Source organism: Eurosta solidaginis, chromosome 1 (assembly GCF_040869045.1).
Source record: "Eurosta solidaginis isolate ZX-2024a chromosome 1, ASM4086904v1, whole genome shotgun sequence".
Classification (NCBI taxonomy): Eukaryota; Metazoa; Arthropoda; class Insecta; order Diptera; family Tephritidae; genus Eurosta; species Eurosta solidaginis.
Window position 1 is genome coordinate 20,825,983 of NC_090319.1, and position 16,889 is coordinate 20,842,871.

The following is a 16,889-nucleotide window of genomic DNA, read 5'->3' on the forward strand; positions in this document are numbered from 1 at the left end:
ATCAACTAGAGAACTATCTGGATTAAGGATAATTAACTAATTATGTTGAATATCACCTCCGGAACTAGATATATATTTCGCTGGAGAAATTTGTATGCCATGTTTGTTGGGTAAACAAAATCCAGCTGTTGCCGTGTCTACAAATTATCTAGATAATAAAAAACCAATGTTGCCGCACAAAAAAGCCTACCCCAAAAGCGGCCTTAAACTCTGACTAAAAAACTGCTCAGTAGTTTAACGGGAGCTTAAATGTGACTAGAGTTTAAACAAACTTAATTTAAGCTTAGCTTAACTAACTACTGAAAAACCGGGCCCAAGAAGCGTGTCTGAAAAATACTTTAACAGATGAAACAAATGCGATATTTTAAATAAACTGGCTAAAAGAGTTAGGATTGAAATCATATATCATTCCTAGTATACAAGATGGATAGTCATGGCGGAGATACCTAAATAATGAAAAAACTGAATTTATATCAAACCGAGGCTAAAGATTTATTTCTCGAATGGTTTTTTGGGTTTTAGGCTCGAATTTGAGCTGATAAAGGCTTAACAACCTTCGAAACGTATCTGAATATGTATCGGCGCATCTGTGGCGGGTGTCTGAAAATTTTTTCAATTAAAGAAAAATTAAAAAAAAAAAATATATGCAAATTATTGTTATATGATTTTAGCTTGAACTCGAATCCTTCATCCAATAAACCTAAACGAATTGAAACGATTTTTTACAATGGTTTTTACGATAAATCGAAAAGTTAGCCATATCGTCCTCTGTCTTTTCCAGGCTTATCAAATAGTAACTTAATTTAAATAATGGCATTGAAATATTATTTTAATAATGAAGTAAGTAAACTGTTTAATTTTTTAAGGTCGAAGCAATTTTCAGTATGAAACTCTAGTATATGGAAAGTATATCCTATTTTTTTTTTTTTTTTTAATAGAGCTTTGGCAAACGGAGTTTACCTTTAATTATTGGCATGTATTTTTCCACTTCTCATAATAACCAAAATCGGACGAAGTGCAGTATGTGATTTCACGTTTATAAAAGGTAAGCTATTCTGTAACACAACTTATGTACAGACCCCCTTATAATTAGTTATTATTATTACGAGCCGGACCCGTGGTCACTTTACGCACCAAATATAAAAGTCTCATATAAATTATCAACATAAATCAACTGTCCTATCAATCAAACATCTATAAATATACATGCGATTGCGCTGCCATCTGGCGAATGCTAGTAACTCCCGGTAATGCAGTGTTAGTGCTAATCAAATATTCACAATAGTGCCCTAGTACAAATAGATTTCTCTGTGTGCTCACAATTGTTTATTTTTAACAATTTATTTTAATAAAATATAGCTAAACAAAAGCACTACGACCAATAATGCCCAAAGCTCGCTAACAGCACGAATCTCCATCTTTACAACCAAAACTTTATTTATAGATTTGGATTCCAAATAAGAGCGAATAATGCACCTGTACATAAAAACAGCAATTAGAATTAATATATAAGATTAGTTTTGTTTTTTTTTGTTGTGAAAGTTCAAGTAGAAAATTGTCTTATGTGAAAGTTTATGGAATACCAGGGTTCCGCATAACATTTTCATAAGGAATCATGCATATTTTTCATTTTATGGACTTTTTTTAAATCCCCAAATAAAAGTTAAATCCGGACTTTTATTTTATAAATCTGAAAATAAATGTTTAAACCCGTCTTTTATTTTTTAAGTATAGAATTTTATTCTATCCCGACTTTTATTTTTTTAGGATAGAATAAAAGTCTATCCTTAAAAAATAAAAGTCTGTCCGCATACCTTAGCAGCGTCTTATCCTGTTGACATGAATTTTTTACCAATCGATTATCTCAAACAACTGTTTTGAAACCTAATACTAGAAATGTATCATTGAAAACTATAACAACCTCTCAAAGAAAACCACTACTCCTAAAAAAACATATGGCCTAGAAGTTTGATACACCGCTTTCTGTTGAAACAAGAAGGATTCTGTATGAAAAAACGTGTGTGTACTAACGGACGCGCGTAAGAAGTTATACTTTTCGGGCATAATTAAACAATGCAAAGAGCTACCTACGTATATACCAAATTTTTGGCAAATGGACCCGTGAAAAGAATTTGCTTCAATAGAAAGATACTTCGCAGGAACACTCTCCGGGTCACTGAGCAGCTATCCTGCAATTTTGAATTGTGGTTTCGGGGTCCATAAGCTGCATACAAACATATGTATGTACATCTATTTTTATAAATAATAGATTAGATCTTCTTAATGCACAAAAATTAGCGTACCAAAACTTTTAACAAATAAAATTAAAAGTTTAAAATATTTAATTAAAGATTATTTTTGAAGAGATGCATTCATTCTTTACAATTGCCATGGTCCTTTTTATTTGAGCATGTCCTATGGAGAGAAAATTTGTACCTGTTTATGCCTGAACGGGTAGTGTAGGACTGATCCTCTTTATACCCCTACGGGTACTGCCGGGCAGTTACTTTTTGTAATGTTCGACAATTCCTCTTTGTACCCCTATGGGAAGTGTCCGACAGGCCCTTTTTGTATCGATACGGGTAGTGTCGGACATATTCTCTTCGTGCCTGAGTCACAGAAGTCTTTTTTGTTAGCCTATAGGTACTGTCGGACAAGTCTTCTTTCTATCCGTACCAAATTTCTTACGGATTTCATAATTTTTTTAACTCTATAACTCTAATAAAAACAAAACAAATATTACGTCCTAATATTTTAGGTTGGTTACAGAGCTCCGCATTTTTCTTAAATAATGCTATTCAATCACAGTTAATCTTTTCATTTTATTAATTTCGTTGCTGTTTGTTTTTTATTGTTTTTTTCAATTGGCTACATAAATTTCAAACTGACTGATGCTAAATATACCCAAAAGGGACCATAGGGGATCAATTATACCACAACGTGGACGAAAGAGAGCAATCGCAGACCGCTCTCTTTAGGGATTTATCGCACGGTTTTTTGTAGGGTGCTTTTTATACTCAGCTGAGCAGAGCTCACAGAGTACATTAACTTTGCTCGCATAACGGCAATCCGTAACGGCATAAACTAATCGAGATAGATATAGACTTCTATATATCAAAATGATCTGGACGAAAAAAGAAATTGATTTAGCCATGTCCGTCCGTCCGGCCGTACGTAAACACGATAACTTGAGTAAATTTTGAGGTATCTTGATGAAATTTGGTATGTGGGCTCATGGGCACTCATCTCAGATCGCTATTTAAAAAGAACGAAATCGGACTATAACCACGCCCATTTTTCGATATCGAAAATTTCGAAAAATCCAAAAAGTGCGATAATTCATTACCAAAGACGGATAAAGCGATGAAACTTGGTAGGTGGGTTGATCTTATGACGTAGAATGTAAAACTAATAAAGTTTTGGACAATGGGCGTGACACCGCCCACTTTTGAAAGAAGGTAATTTGAAAGTATTGCAAGCCGTAATTTGGCAGTCGTTGAAGATATCACTATGCAATTTGGCAGGAACGTTGCTCCTATCACTATATGTATGTTTAATAAAAATTAGCAAAATCGGAGAATGACCACGCCCACTTAAAAAAAATTTTTTTTAATTCAAATTTTAACAGAAAAATTTAATATCTTTACAGTATATAAGTAAATTATGTCAACATTCGACTCCATTAATGATATGGTACAACAAAATACAAAAATAAAAGAAAATTTCAAAATGGGCGTGGCTCCTCCCTTTTTCATTTAATTTGTCTAGAATTCTTTTAATGCCATAAATCCAACAAAAATTAACGAATCCTTGTGAGGAGCATAGATTATATGACGATAATTGTTTCCTGTGAAAATGGGCGAAATCGGTTGAAGCTACGCCCAGTTTTTATACACAGTCGACCGTTTGTCCTTCCGCTCGGCCCTTAACACGAAAACTTGAGCAAAAATCGATAATCTTTACTAAACTTAGTTTACGTTCTTATCTGAATTCACTTTATCTTGGCATAAAAATGGCCGAAATCCGACTATGACCACGCCCACTTTTTCGATATCGAAAATTACGAAAAATAAAAAAAAATGCCATAATTCTATACCAAATATGAAAAAGGTGATGAAACATTGTAATCCGATTGGTTTATTGACGCAAAATATAACTTTAGAAAAAACTTTTTAAAATGGGTGTGACACCTCCCATATTAAGTAGAATAAAAGGAAAAAGTTCTGCAGGGCGAAATCAAAGGCCCTTGGAATCTGGACAGGAATACTGTTCGTGGTATTACATATATAAATAAATTAGCGGTACCCAACAAATAATGTTTTTTTGGTCGATATCTCGAAAACGCCTTCACATATAAAACTAAGGGTCACTCCCTTTTAAAACCCTCATTAATACCTTTAGCTTGATGCCTTTATTGTACAAACACATTCTAGAGTCACCCCTGGTCCACCTTTATGGCGATATCTCGAAAAGGCGTCCACCTATAGAACTAAGGCCACTACCTTTTAAAATAATCACTAACGCCTTTCATTTGATTCCCGAAATGGCGTCCACATATAGAACTATGGCCCACTCCCTTTTAAAATACTTTTTAATACTTTCCGTTTGTTACCAATGTCATAAAAACACATTCCAGGTTACCCTAGGTTTCTTTTCCTACATGGTGATTTTCCCTTATTTTGTGTCCAAAGCTCTCAGCTGAGTATGTAATGTTCTGTTACACCCGAACTTAGCCTTCCTTACTTGTTTTCGAATAAATACATACATACACACGAACTGCATTTTCAACCTGTGACTTTTGTGTCACATTTTTTTAAAATTCACTCCCACCGTTTTTTCACAATGCGCGTAAAGAAGTATAACTTCAATAATTCGTTTTGTATGGATGAACCGTTCATAGTTATAGGGCCAGACTTTTATTCTGTTCCTATAAAATAAAAGCTCGGATTTAATAATTTCTTTCGGACTGAAAAAACTTTTTCTGAAGGACTTTAACTATAAAAGGTATAATATTTGGGTCCCCGGTTTTGTTATTCTTAGATATGTACACATATACATGGGCTTGCATATATGCAAACAATCGTTTGCAAATATTTACTTTTTTATTTCTGTGCAAATTTGCCACCTAAACAAATAACAAAAATTATTGCATATTGCATTTTTTTATGCCAACAAAAAAATGTCTTACATGCAATCAACTCAATAACCGTAATATTTACTGTGAAATAAAATTATAGAAATTCAACCGCAGGAAATAGTAGAACGGAAAATTCGATATCATTGATTGCGTAATAAGAAAATTGAAATGTGTTTTTTGAAATAAAAAGACTCTCAATTTTTGTAATGTATAAATGTAAATATTTACACGGTTTTCTAAAAAATTTGCAGTTTGTACACAAAAACGATAAAAAATGGGTGTTTTTTTGTACGCGCGTGGGAAGTTAGATTTTTTTTGTTTTTTGTGCATGCAAATTGTTTGTGCATTCCAATTTTAAAAATTAAATAAATAAATATTTATCATCTTACATTAAATGTAACACAAACTCGCTAATCAATTTATAAAAAATAAATAAAAATATGTCCACTGCCATAGCATCTTAACTACAGTTATAAGTGCCTTATGATAAAAAGGGCTACCTATCTACCAAATATAAAGAAAATTGATAGTGAATAGATTGTATTCGAATAAATCGGTACTTGGCCCACTTCCCGGAAAGAAACTACACCTGGAACACGCTTCGTGTTACTGTGAAGCTATCCTGCAAATTTGAAAAAAATCGGCGGAGCATCCATGCATACATGTACATACATATATACAACAAGTAAGGAAGGCTAGCTTCGGGTGTAACCGAACATTACACACTCAGCTGAGAGCTTTGGAGACAAAATAAGGGAAAATCACCATGTAGGAAAATGAACCTAGGGTAACCCTGGAATGTGTTTGTATGACATTGGTACCAAATGGAAAGTATTAAAGATAAAGGGAGTGGGCCATAGTTCTATAGGTGAACGCCATTTCAGGATATCGCCATAAAGGTGGAACAGGGGTGACTCTAGAATGTGCTTTTACGACATGGGGATCAAATGAAAGGCGTTAATGAGTATTTTAAAAGGGAGTGACCCTTAGTTTTATATGTGAAGGCGTTTTCGAGATATCGACCAAAATGTGGACCAGGGTGACCAGAATATTATCTGTTGGGTACCGCTAATTTATTTATATATGTAGTACCACGAACAGTATTCCTGTCCTGATTCCAAGGTCTTTTGATTTCGCCCTGAAGAACTTTTTCATTTTATTCTACTTAATATGGGAGGTGTCACACCCATTTTAGAAAGTTGTTTCTAAAGCTATATTTTGCGTCAATAAACCAATAGGATTACAATTTTTCATCCCTTTTTTCATATTTGGTATAGAATTATGGCATTTTTTTACTTTTCGGATTTCGGCTATTTTTTATGCAAAGATAAAGTGAGTTCAGATAAGTACGTGAGCTAAGTTTAGTAAAGATATATCGATTTATGCTCAAGTTATCGTGTTAAGGGCCGAGCGGAAGGGCAGACGGTCGACTGTGTTTAAAACTGTGCGTGGCTTCAACCGATTTCCCCCATTTTCACAGGAAACAATTACCGTCATAAAATCTATGCTCCTACCAAATTTCACAAGGATTGGTAAATTTTTGTTCGACTTTTGGGATTAAACGTATTCTAGACAAATTAAATGAAAAAGGGCGGAGCCACGCCCATTTTGAAATTTTCTTTTATTTTTGTATTTTGTTGCACAATATAATTTCTGGAGTTGAATGATGACATAATTTACTTATATACTGTAAAGATATTAAATTTTTTGTTAAAGTTTGACTTAAAAAAAAAAATGTTTTAAAAGTGGGGTGGTCGTTGTCCGATTTTGCTAATTTTTATTAAGCATACATATAGTGATAGGAGAAACGTTCCTGCCAAATTGTATCCTGATATCTTCAACGACTGCCAAATTACGGCTTGCAAAACTTTCAAATTACGTTCTTTCAAAAGTGGGCGGTGCAGCGCCCGTTGTCCAAAATTTTACTAGCCTTCTATTCTGCATTATAAGGCCAATCCACCTACCAAGTTTCATCGCTTTATCCGTCTTTGGTAATGAATTATCGCACTTTTTCTGTTTTTCGAAATTTTCGATATCGAAAAAGTGGGCGTGGTTATGGTCCGATTTCGTTCATTTTAAATGGCGGTCTGAGATGAGTACCTAGGAACCAACATACCAAATTTCGTCAAGATACCTCAAAATTTACTCAAGTTATCGTGTTTACGGACGGACGGACGGACGGACATGGCTAAATAAATTTCTTTTTTGGCCCAGATCATTTTGATATATAGAAGTCCATATCTATCTCGATTAGTTTATGCCGTTACGGATTGCCGTTGTGCGAAAAAAGTTAATATACTCTGTGAGTTCTGCTCAGCCCAAAAAAAGAACTTTTGCTCAAGAATTTTAAGAGTATTTCTCAAGAGATGAATACATTCGTAATCATAAACAGCATTAACACGCATAAATATGTATTTATTTCAAGCTGATATGATATGAAAGTACATACATATGTACATACATCCATCAGTATCTATATACATGTTTATATGTAACGCATAATGTGGTACGGTGAAAGTCCCACTCAAAGCAAGTGTGTTTGTACAGATCTCAGTGAACATACACACGAACTGCATTTTTAACCTGTTGTTTTGTGTTACATATTTTAAAATTGATTCTCAACATTTTTTTATAAACCCGTCTAAAGAAGTATAACTTAAACATTTTGTTTAACCTTTGAGTATCGGACAGACTATCCAACTACTTCCATAGTTTCCCGGCATTACCGAAAATCAAATAGCGAATCACTTCGGGAAGCCACAAACTTATTTCCGCAAAAACGAAGTTTATTGGTGAATCAATTTATTAAATGGCAGCCACCATGGTATGACGGTAGCGTGCTCTGCCTATCACACCGTATTCCCTGGGTTTGCACCCCGGGCAAAGCAACATCAAAATTTTAGAAATAAGGCTTTTCAATTAGAAGAAAATTTTTCTAAGCGGGGTTGCCCCTCGGCAGTGTTTGGCAAACGCTCCGGGTGTATTTCTCCCATCAAAAGCTCTCAGTGAGAACTCATCTGCCTTGCAGATGCCGTTCGGAGTCGGCATAAAACATGTAGGCCCCGTCCGGCCAATTTGTAGGGAAAATCAAGAGGAGCACGACGCAGATTGGAAGAGAAGCTCGGCCTTAGATCCCTTTGGAGGTTATCGCGCCTTACATTTATTTTTTTATTTAATTTATTAAATTCCGCTAAATTTTATTTGCCATGCAATCCCTCGGCCTTAGATCCCTTCGGAGGTTATCGCGCCCCACATTTAATTTTTTATTTAATTTATTAAATTCCGTTAAATTTTATTTGCCATGCAATCCCGAGATTATTATTATTCAGATTTCTCAAGATTTCTGCTGCACTATTTTATTTGTGAATTATTCATTTTTTATTTCTTATCTCAAGTGGTTGTCAAGAAAATGTGAAGTATATATGGGGTATTCCATCCCATTTCGACCAATTTTGAACCCGACACCTTTAGAATTGGCTGAAAGTGTTTCTTCTTTTTCTAGCTTACGAAAGACGTTTTTCAGAATTTTTTCAAATTTTTTCATCCAACTCAAAAAAAGTTATGAATTTAAAAAAAACACCGTTTTTGTTTTCAAAATGCTATAACTTTTTCAAAAATTGACCGTTTGGGATCTTTTTTTTTTAAATTTGTTTTAAAATGTACTTTTCGGAGAAAATAAAAGAAAATTTTTAAAGTTTTTTTTTGTAATTTTTCAGTTTTTCGAGATTTTTCGAATTTCGCCACTTTTTTTTTTCATAAAAAACTTCAATCAATTCTGCAATCATCCTCACTAATCCCGGAGTTGGCCGATTTTTTTATATTTTTTTTATTTAATTGAAAAAACAATTTCAAAAATAAAATATTTTTTTATCAATTTTATTTATATAAAAAAAAGGTAAGAAAATGATTTTTAAGTATTCTTTTCTTTATATATTATGGTAATCTACGACTAAAATGACTCGCCTTCGCTGTCCAGCTGTGTTATTTATCGTAGATTACCATAATATATAAAGAAAAGAATACTTAAAAATCATTTTCTTACATTTTTTTGTTATATAAATAAAATTGATAAAAAAAAATTTTATTTTTGAAAATTTTTTTTTCATTTAAATAAAAAAAATATAAAAAAAATCTGCCCACTCCGGGATTAGTGGGGATGATTGCAGAATTGATTTAAGTTTTTTATGAGAAAAAAAAATGGCGAAATTCGAAAAATCTCGAAAAACTGAAAAATTAAAAACAACTTTAAAAATTTTTTTGTATTTTTTCCGAAAGTACATTTAAAAATAAATTAAAAAAAAAAAGATCCCAAAGGGTCAATTTTTGAAAAAGTTATAGCATTTGAAAACAAAAACGGTGTTTTTTTTTTTAAATTCATAATTTTTTTAGAGTTGGGTGAAAAAATTTGAAAAAATTCTGAAAAACGTCTTTCGTAAGCTAGAAAAAGAAGAAAAACTTTCGGGCAATTCTAAAGGAGTCGCGTTCAAAATTGGTCGAAATGGGATGAAATACCCCATATGTACTTAAACGGCATTTTGTGGAATTTTTATGCTAAGAATATTTGAAAAAAATTGAAGAAGCGCATAATGGGCCAAAAATGCGATCGTGGTCTTATATTCTTAAGGCTTCTTTTTCTCTAGAGAGTGGTTTTACCCCATCTTTCTACATTCAAATTTACCAAGTTAAAGATTATTTATCGAATAAATATAGAAAATCGATTTAATATAGAAAATTTATGGATTATTTGTCGAAAAATTATCGCTATGTTGTCAAAAATATACTGACTTGTTATCGAAAAATTATCGATTAATTATCAAAAAGTTATCGATTATTTATAAAAAGTTATCGATAATTATCACAAAGTTAACGAATTGTAATGAAAAAAAAATTCGATTTGTTGTCGAAAATTTTATTGATTTATTAACAAAAAGCTATCGATTTGATATCGAAAAGCTGTCGATTTCAATTGTATTGTTTGCCTTCGACGACTTATCGACTTATCAAACCGATAGAATAGGTTGAGTTAAGATTAAACTGCCGGTCAAGAAATACCTGAATATTCATAGTGTTACCGGAATTTTTTTGACGATTAAACGAGAATCCCCAATAATGCATCAGGACTTACAATGTTATAGAATATCTCCATTCTCTTGGCAAATACTAGACGTTTTTAGGACCAAAGTTAGCTGCTGCCTCGAGATCTAGCAATTCTGTCGCCCCTTATAGTGAGTATAACGTATTTGCACATGATCTTAGAAATTTTTCAGTCCCGCACTTCTGTCCATGCCAATCCTGCCTGATGAGTCATATTCCATTCCTGTCTCCTTTTGATTTCTCCCAAACGTGTTGGGACGCATACCGTCGATTCATCGAGTGCTGCACCCTCCTTTGCCGACTCAGAAACCTTTCGTTAACTTCTTTCACTTTATGACCTTAGCGAAGTCTTTCCAAATCTTCTTTGCATTCCAGGACCCTTCTTGATGAAGTACTGTCTGAGATTAATGCCTTTAGCGCCGCTTGACTGTCAATATATATATTAGGGTGGTTTTTTTTTTTTGCGAAGTCGCTTTTGGCTGCCTTTCTAGACCAGAAATAAAGTTGAAAATTTTTATTTCACTCATCGTATGTTTAGAGGTGCCCCAACGCAACTAAACTTTGCAAAAGACGGTAGGTTTTTTTTGTTTTTTTTTTTTTTTGTAATTGATTTACTTTCGCTTGTTGTTATAGTGGTCATTGATTTCAAAGCCTACTGATTTTCATGGCCTACTATGTGCTTGTAAAAATCTTACTTATACACTTGATTAGAAACATACTATTAGCAACAAAAAACTGTAAAAAACCAATTAAAATTTGTCGTTTTTTAGTTATAATATGTAATTTTACTAAAGTTATGTACGTATATTAAAAAAGAAATAAAATAAATATCTAAATAATGAGCTTTGTAAAATCGTGATTATTTTGCTCAACCTCTTGGGGCGGGGGCACCTCAAAACGCCATCCTACGAAAATAATATTTGGTTGTTTTGGTTAACTCTTATAAAGGCAACTTTTCATTGCTAGGCCAAGCAAAAAACAAAAAATACATAGGGTATCACTCCACCCTAATATATATATTGACGCGACTGCAGCCTAAGCACGCTTACTCTAGAATTTCTGCTGCTATCTTTAAGGCTACAGTTCCCGCCTGAAAATCACTGAAGCGATCTGGCAGTCTGAAATATCTACTTGTTTCTGGGTGACAGTAGACCTGACCCCTTAAGTTAATTTAGGATCATCGGTTTACACCTGTAGGGTATGTTCTGCCATTACCGCACACTTACGCCGACTCTACGGCTCTATTGTGTCCCCTTACCTCTTTTTAAGCTCACGCGCGGGACCATGAAATCTCTTTGACCTATATTTAATGCAAACATGCTGTCGGGGTAGTTTTTAGAGCTCCTGTTATGCATATAATTAGTAATCTGCATACCCCTCCAGTTTTTTGGTAAACCTACTTTTTCTGTGGCTGTCCACCGAACTAGGACCCCATCCTAAAGAATGGGCTTTATAACTGCCGTTTAGGCTATAGACCCCACGTGCATTCTAGCATCCCCTTGATACATGGAGCCTATCCAATTTGTTAAGGACAGATGTACTTCAATCGAGTTGAGACGGTTGATGATTGCTCGCCTCGAGGCATAGTTGAAAGTCTCAGAAAAGTTCAGAAAAACATTTGTTAGGGCATATTCCTAGTGTCCCAGAGCTTTCTCTTTATTCGCGACCACCCCATGCAATCCAATATCGATTGACTTTCGTTCGGTGTAAGCATGGTGTGCTGAATAGAATAATGCTTCATTCATGTGCGATAACACACCGATAACTCGGCGATAATAAATCACTGTATATGTTAAAACGAAGAAGTTATTCTCAAACTACCCGAAATAATTTGCTTTTTTAAATTTGCCTCTTTATCTTTTGATAGGCGCGATAACCTCCGAAGAAATCTAAGGCCGAGCTTCTCTTCCAATTTGCGTCGTGCTCCTCTTTATTTTTCCCTACAAATTGGCCGGACGGGAACTACATGTTTTATGCCGACTCCGAACGGCATCTGCAAGGCAGACGAGTTTTCACTGAGAGCTTTTCATGGCAGAAATACAATCGGAGCGCTTGCCAGACACTGCCGAGGGGCGACCCCGCTTAGAAAAATTTTCTTCTAATTGAAAAATCTTATTTCTAAAATTTTGATGTTGCTTTGCCCGGGAGTTGAACCCAGGGCATACGGTGTGATAGGCGGAGCACGCTACCATCACACCACGGTGGCCGCCAATTGAAAATAAGTATCTTATATTTTCACACCCATAAAACCCTGCTGCCATTTTCATATTCAATTATTTTTAATTAATTGTGTAACAGACCATTTAATATATTAATATATTTTAGTCTAAATTGAATAATCAAATTTATATAATAAATTAAAGTGAATGACAATGCAAAACCTTGCCTGTGAAAAGTATTCGATCAATCCCATACTTTAAAAAATCTGTAGTATTAGGGCTATGAGTGCAATTAAGTGGTTGCATTTTCAGGTGAGGAATGTGGCGCTCAATTTAACTAAATTCATGGTGATTCACAATGATTCAACTGGAAATATTACGAACCTTCGTCGGCGTCTTCGATAGTTAAGCAATTTGCGCCATTTCATTCCATGCTACTCCGATGGCTTTGTATAGAAGCCATAACAGTTCCATAAACATTAAATGCCAAAGCGAAGATTATCAAGTATAAAACAACGCTAATGTCATTCACAGACAAAAAGTTCGTTTTGAACTCGTACAGACACCTTAACTTAACAAAAAAAAAAATCTATATAGACATCTTTTTGTTTTTGGAATTTTAAAACATGAGTCCCTAGTATAATGACTCAAAATTTCACTGCAATCGTGAACCCAGAAGATATTAATATTTGCAGTGATTGTAATTATTGTTATTGAGGAACAGTCCCCTTCAGTGGCGTAGTGAGGTTTTCTTGCGCCCGGGGAACCATTTTTTTTTTTTTTGAGGTTATTTAGTCGTGTATATCTTGTACGTATTTCTTGTTGGAGACGATCGAGAACACTTTTCGAATAGTTGAGTCGCTAATAATTTAAGATCATGATACGCTTCTCTAAAATTCATCCCCGGATCTTGCAATGTGAGCTGCACATGATCAATCTTCTTTAAGACTTCATACCAGAAACGAGCTAATGTTATGAAACTAAAATTTAGTATATTTTGCAAAATAATTGTAGCTTCTGGTGTCACTTACGGTGTTAGTGTCATCTGCTAATTGTTCTTAGTGTCCTACTACATTCCCTAGCCCATCGACGATAACGCTAACTACTTGTATTCTGGCGCTCCATCGTGTTTCAGATTAATGTTTGACAGTTTATGTTAAAGAATTTCTTAATAATTCTCGTCGTAATATTGAACGTGAGAAAAAAGATATATGCTTTCAATAATTCCAAACCTGTCGCAAGTGTTCCGGATATATGCATGCATTTTTAGTACAGACAATTTTTTCCAGAAATCTGTTTTAATAACAATACAAATTATACAGGAAGTTCTGCTTTGCGGCTCATTTGGCGCCCCCATGTGAGTAGCGCCCGTGGCAAGATTTCTTTGACACAGGTGACATGATTTGACTCAAAAATCAATCTCTCCAATGAGCACCCTATGGAGGAAGGAAATGTAAAAGATGTGTAGTCGATTTTTCAGAGTAATTAAGCTGATAAGCGTGGCGGTATCTTGATGAAACTTGGTGCTTAGGTTCCTGGGCGTTCACCTCAGATCGCTATTGAAAATTAAAGAAATCGGACCACAACCACGCCCACTTTTTCGATATCGAAAATTTCGAAAAACCGTAAAAGTGTGATAATTCATTACCAAAGACGGATAAAGCGATGAAAATTGGTAGGTGCGTTGAACTTATGACGCGAAATAGAAAATTAGTAAAACTTTGGACAATGGGCGTGGCCCCGCCCACTTTTAAAAGAAGGTAATTTTAAAGTTTTTCAAGCTGTTATTTTGCAGTCGTTGAAGTTATCATGATGAAATTTGGAACGTGGGTTACTCCTATATATGTGCTAAATAAAAATTAGCCAAATCGGATGACGAACACGCCCACTTTAAAAAAAAACAATTTTTTTAAAGTCAAATTTTAACGAAAAATTTAATATCTTTACAGTATATAAGCAAATTATTTCAATATTCAACTCCAGTAATGATATAAAAAAAAATAAATGTAAGGCGCGATAACCTCCGAAGAGATCTAAGGCCGAGCTTCTCTTCCAATTTGCGTCGTGCTCCTCTTGATTTTTCCCTACAAATTGGCCGGACGGGACCTACATGTTTTATGCCGACTCCGAACGGCATCTGCAAGGCAGACGAGTTTTCACTGAGAGCTTTTCATGGCAGAAATACAATCGGAGCTCGCACTGCCGAGGGGCGACCCCGCTTAGAAAAATTTTCTTCTAATTGAAAAATCTTATTTCTAAAATTTTGATGTTGCTTTGCCCGGTAGTTGAACCCAGGGCATACGGTGAGATAGGCGGAGCACGCTACCATCACACCACGGTGGCCGCCAGTAATGATATGGTGCAACAAAATACAAAAATAAAAGAAAACTTCAAAATGGGCGTGGCTACGCCGTTTTTCATTTAATTCGTCTAGAATACTTTTAATGCCATAAGTCGAACAAAAATTAACAAATCCTCGTGAAATTTGGTGGGGGCATAGATTCTATGACGGTAACAGTTTTCTGTGAAATTGGGCGAAATCGGTTGAAGATACGCCCAGTATTTATATACAGTCGACCGTCTGTCCTTCCGCTCAGCCGTTAACACGATAACTTGGATAAAAATCGATATATCTTTACTAAACTTAGTTCACGTACTTATCTGAACTCACTTTATCTTGGTATAAAAAATGGACGAAATCCGACTTTGGCTCCGCCCACTTTTTCGATATCGAAAATTACGAAAAATGAAAAAATGCCACAATTCTATGATGTGAAAAATGAGATGAAACATGGTAATAGGATTGGTTTATTGACGCAAAATATAACTTTAGAAAAAACTTTGTAAAATGGTTGTGACACCTACCTGCCCTTGGAATCTTGGCAGGAATACTGTTCGTTGTATTACATATATAAGTAAATTAGCGGTACCCGACAGATGATGTTCTGGGTCACCCTGGTCCACATTTTGGTCGATATCTCGAAAACGCCTTCACATATACAACTAATGTCCACTCCCTTTTTAAACCCTCATTAACAACTTTCATTTGATATCCATATCGTACAACAAACATTCCAGAGTCACGCCTGGTCCACCTTTATGGCGATATCCCGAAATGGCGTCCACCTATAGAACTATTCTCTTTAATACTTTCCATTTGATACCCATGCCATACAAACACATTACAGGTTTACTTTAGGTTCATTTTGCTAAATGGTGATTTTCCCTTAGTTTGTCTCCAAAGCTCTCAGCTGAGTATGTAATGTTCGGTTACACCCGAACTTAACCTTCCTTACTTGTTTTGATTTAACAACAAAACCTTAAATGAATTATAATGATAAGACCTATATGAAAGTGTTCGAGTAACGGTAAAAAAAAGTTTTATTAAATCTTACCCCAACGCAAGCCGCATTTGGTCGGTAAAGGAAATATCGAACGACATATTTACGCTGTCGATTATTACTTCATATATTGTTGACACGCTTTTCGTTTATATACAAATATATGCACCTACATATATATTTAAAAAATCATAATATGTTTCTACAGAAACCGCCCAAAACAATAAGGATTTCTGTGATTTAATATGCCAAGAGAATATTTATTTTGTTACTTATATATATGTATGTATGTATGATCTCCTTTTAATTCACTTCCAGCACATCAAAGCCACTTAAATTAAGCACAATTCACTGCACTGCGCTGGATTCTCAATTTTATGTACTTTAAGGACGTCTGTATGCTTTATTGTTGACCGCAGGATAAAAGTATGTTTATGTATTTGTTCTTTTTATACCTATGTAGATATGTATGTATGAATATCAACATTTAAGCGGATATTTATATTGCGGCTTTTTTGCGCGCGTTTTCACAACACTTGTTGCTTGTTTGTGCGATTTCTATTTTGGTTTGTTTAACAGCGCAAATCCTGTAGGATCATTTATTTGACTTTTTTTTAATCTTTACCCCAAATATGTACATATATCAATTTTAACTTAATTTATTTTTTTATAATTTTTTTTTGTAAATCGTTAACGTAACGATTACCGTGTTATCTATCCGTTTTGCGCAAGGGTTGTTCGCCAACTGAGAATTGCACAGCACGAATAGGGCTGCATTGGCAAACACATTGGCTGTGTATAGTTCAAGTCAATCAGTAGCGCATAACTACAAACTCAATATGCATATAAGTTGGTATGTATGTATATTGCCACCTATGAGTGTGTATGTGCGCTTTTATGCAAAAATATTGATATGGCGTACACGAAGTAACGACATTCCGACTGTCCCACTCACCCAACACATTCACACTGTAAATAATGCCAATTAAAAATCCAATAAAAAATACTATCACAAACAAAAACTCGATTTTGTGTTTACGTACAAGCCGGTTGTGAAAAAATCAGAGTACATTATGAGACTGAAGTGCCACTGCACTATGGGTAATAGTAGTTTAATATGCGTAAATAATTTTTATATGTGCTAGCAACATTGCGGAA

General features: G+C 34.6%; 1 protein-coding gene across 2 annotated transcripts in view; it reads right to left on the reverse strand.

Moving 5' to 3' along the window:
- LOC137250040 (esterase B1-like) overlaps positions 1–16,504 on the reverse strand; it is a 57,693-nt gene extending 41,189 nt beyond the window's left edge. The window contains exon 1 of one of the 2 annotated variants that reach the window (XM_067782262.1): positions 16,438–16,504. Coding sequence is in view for 1 of the 2 variants with exons in the window: in XM_067782252.1 (XP_067638353.1) it covers positions 15,786–15,832 (47 nt within the window). In the remaining variant the exon portion in view is untranslated. Of the gene's footprint in view, positions 1–15,785 lie in introns of both variants that reach the window. The other variant, XM_067782252.1, reaches the window with a different exon arrangement.
- Between the last annotated feature and the right edge of the window lie 385 nt (positions 16,505–16,889).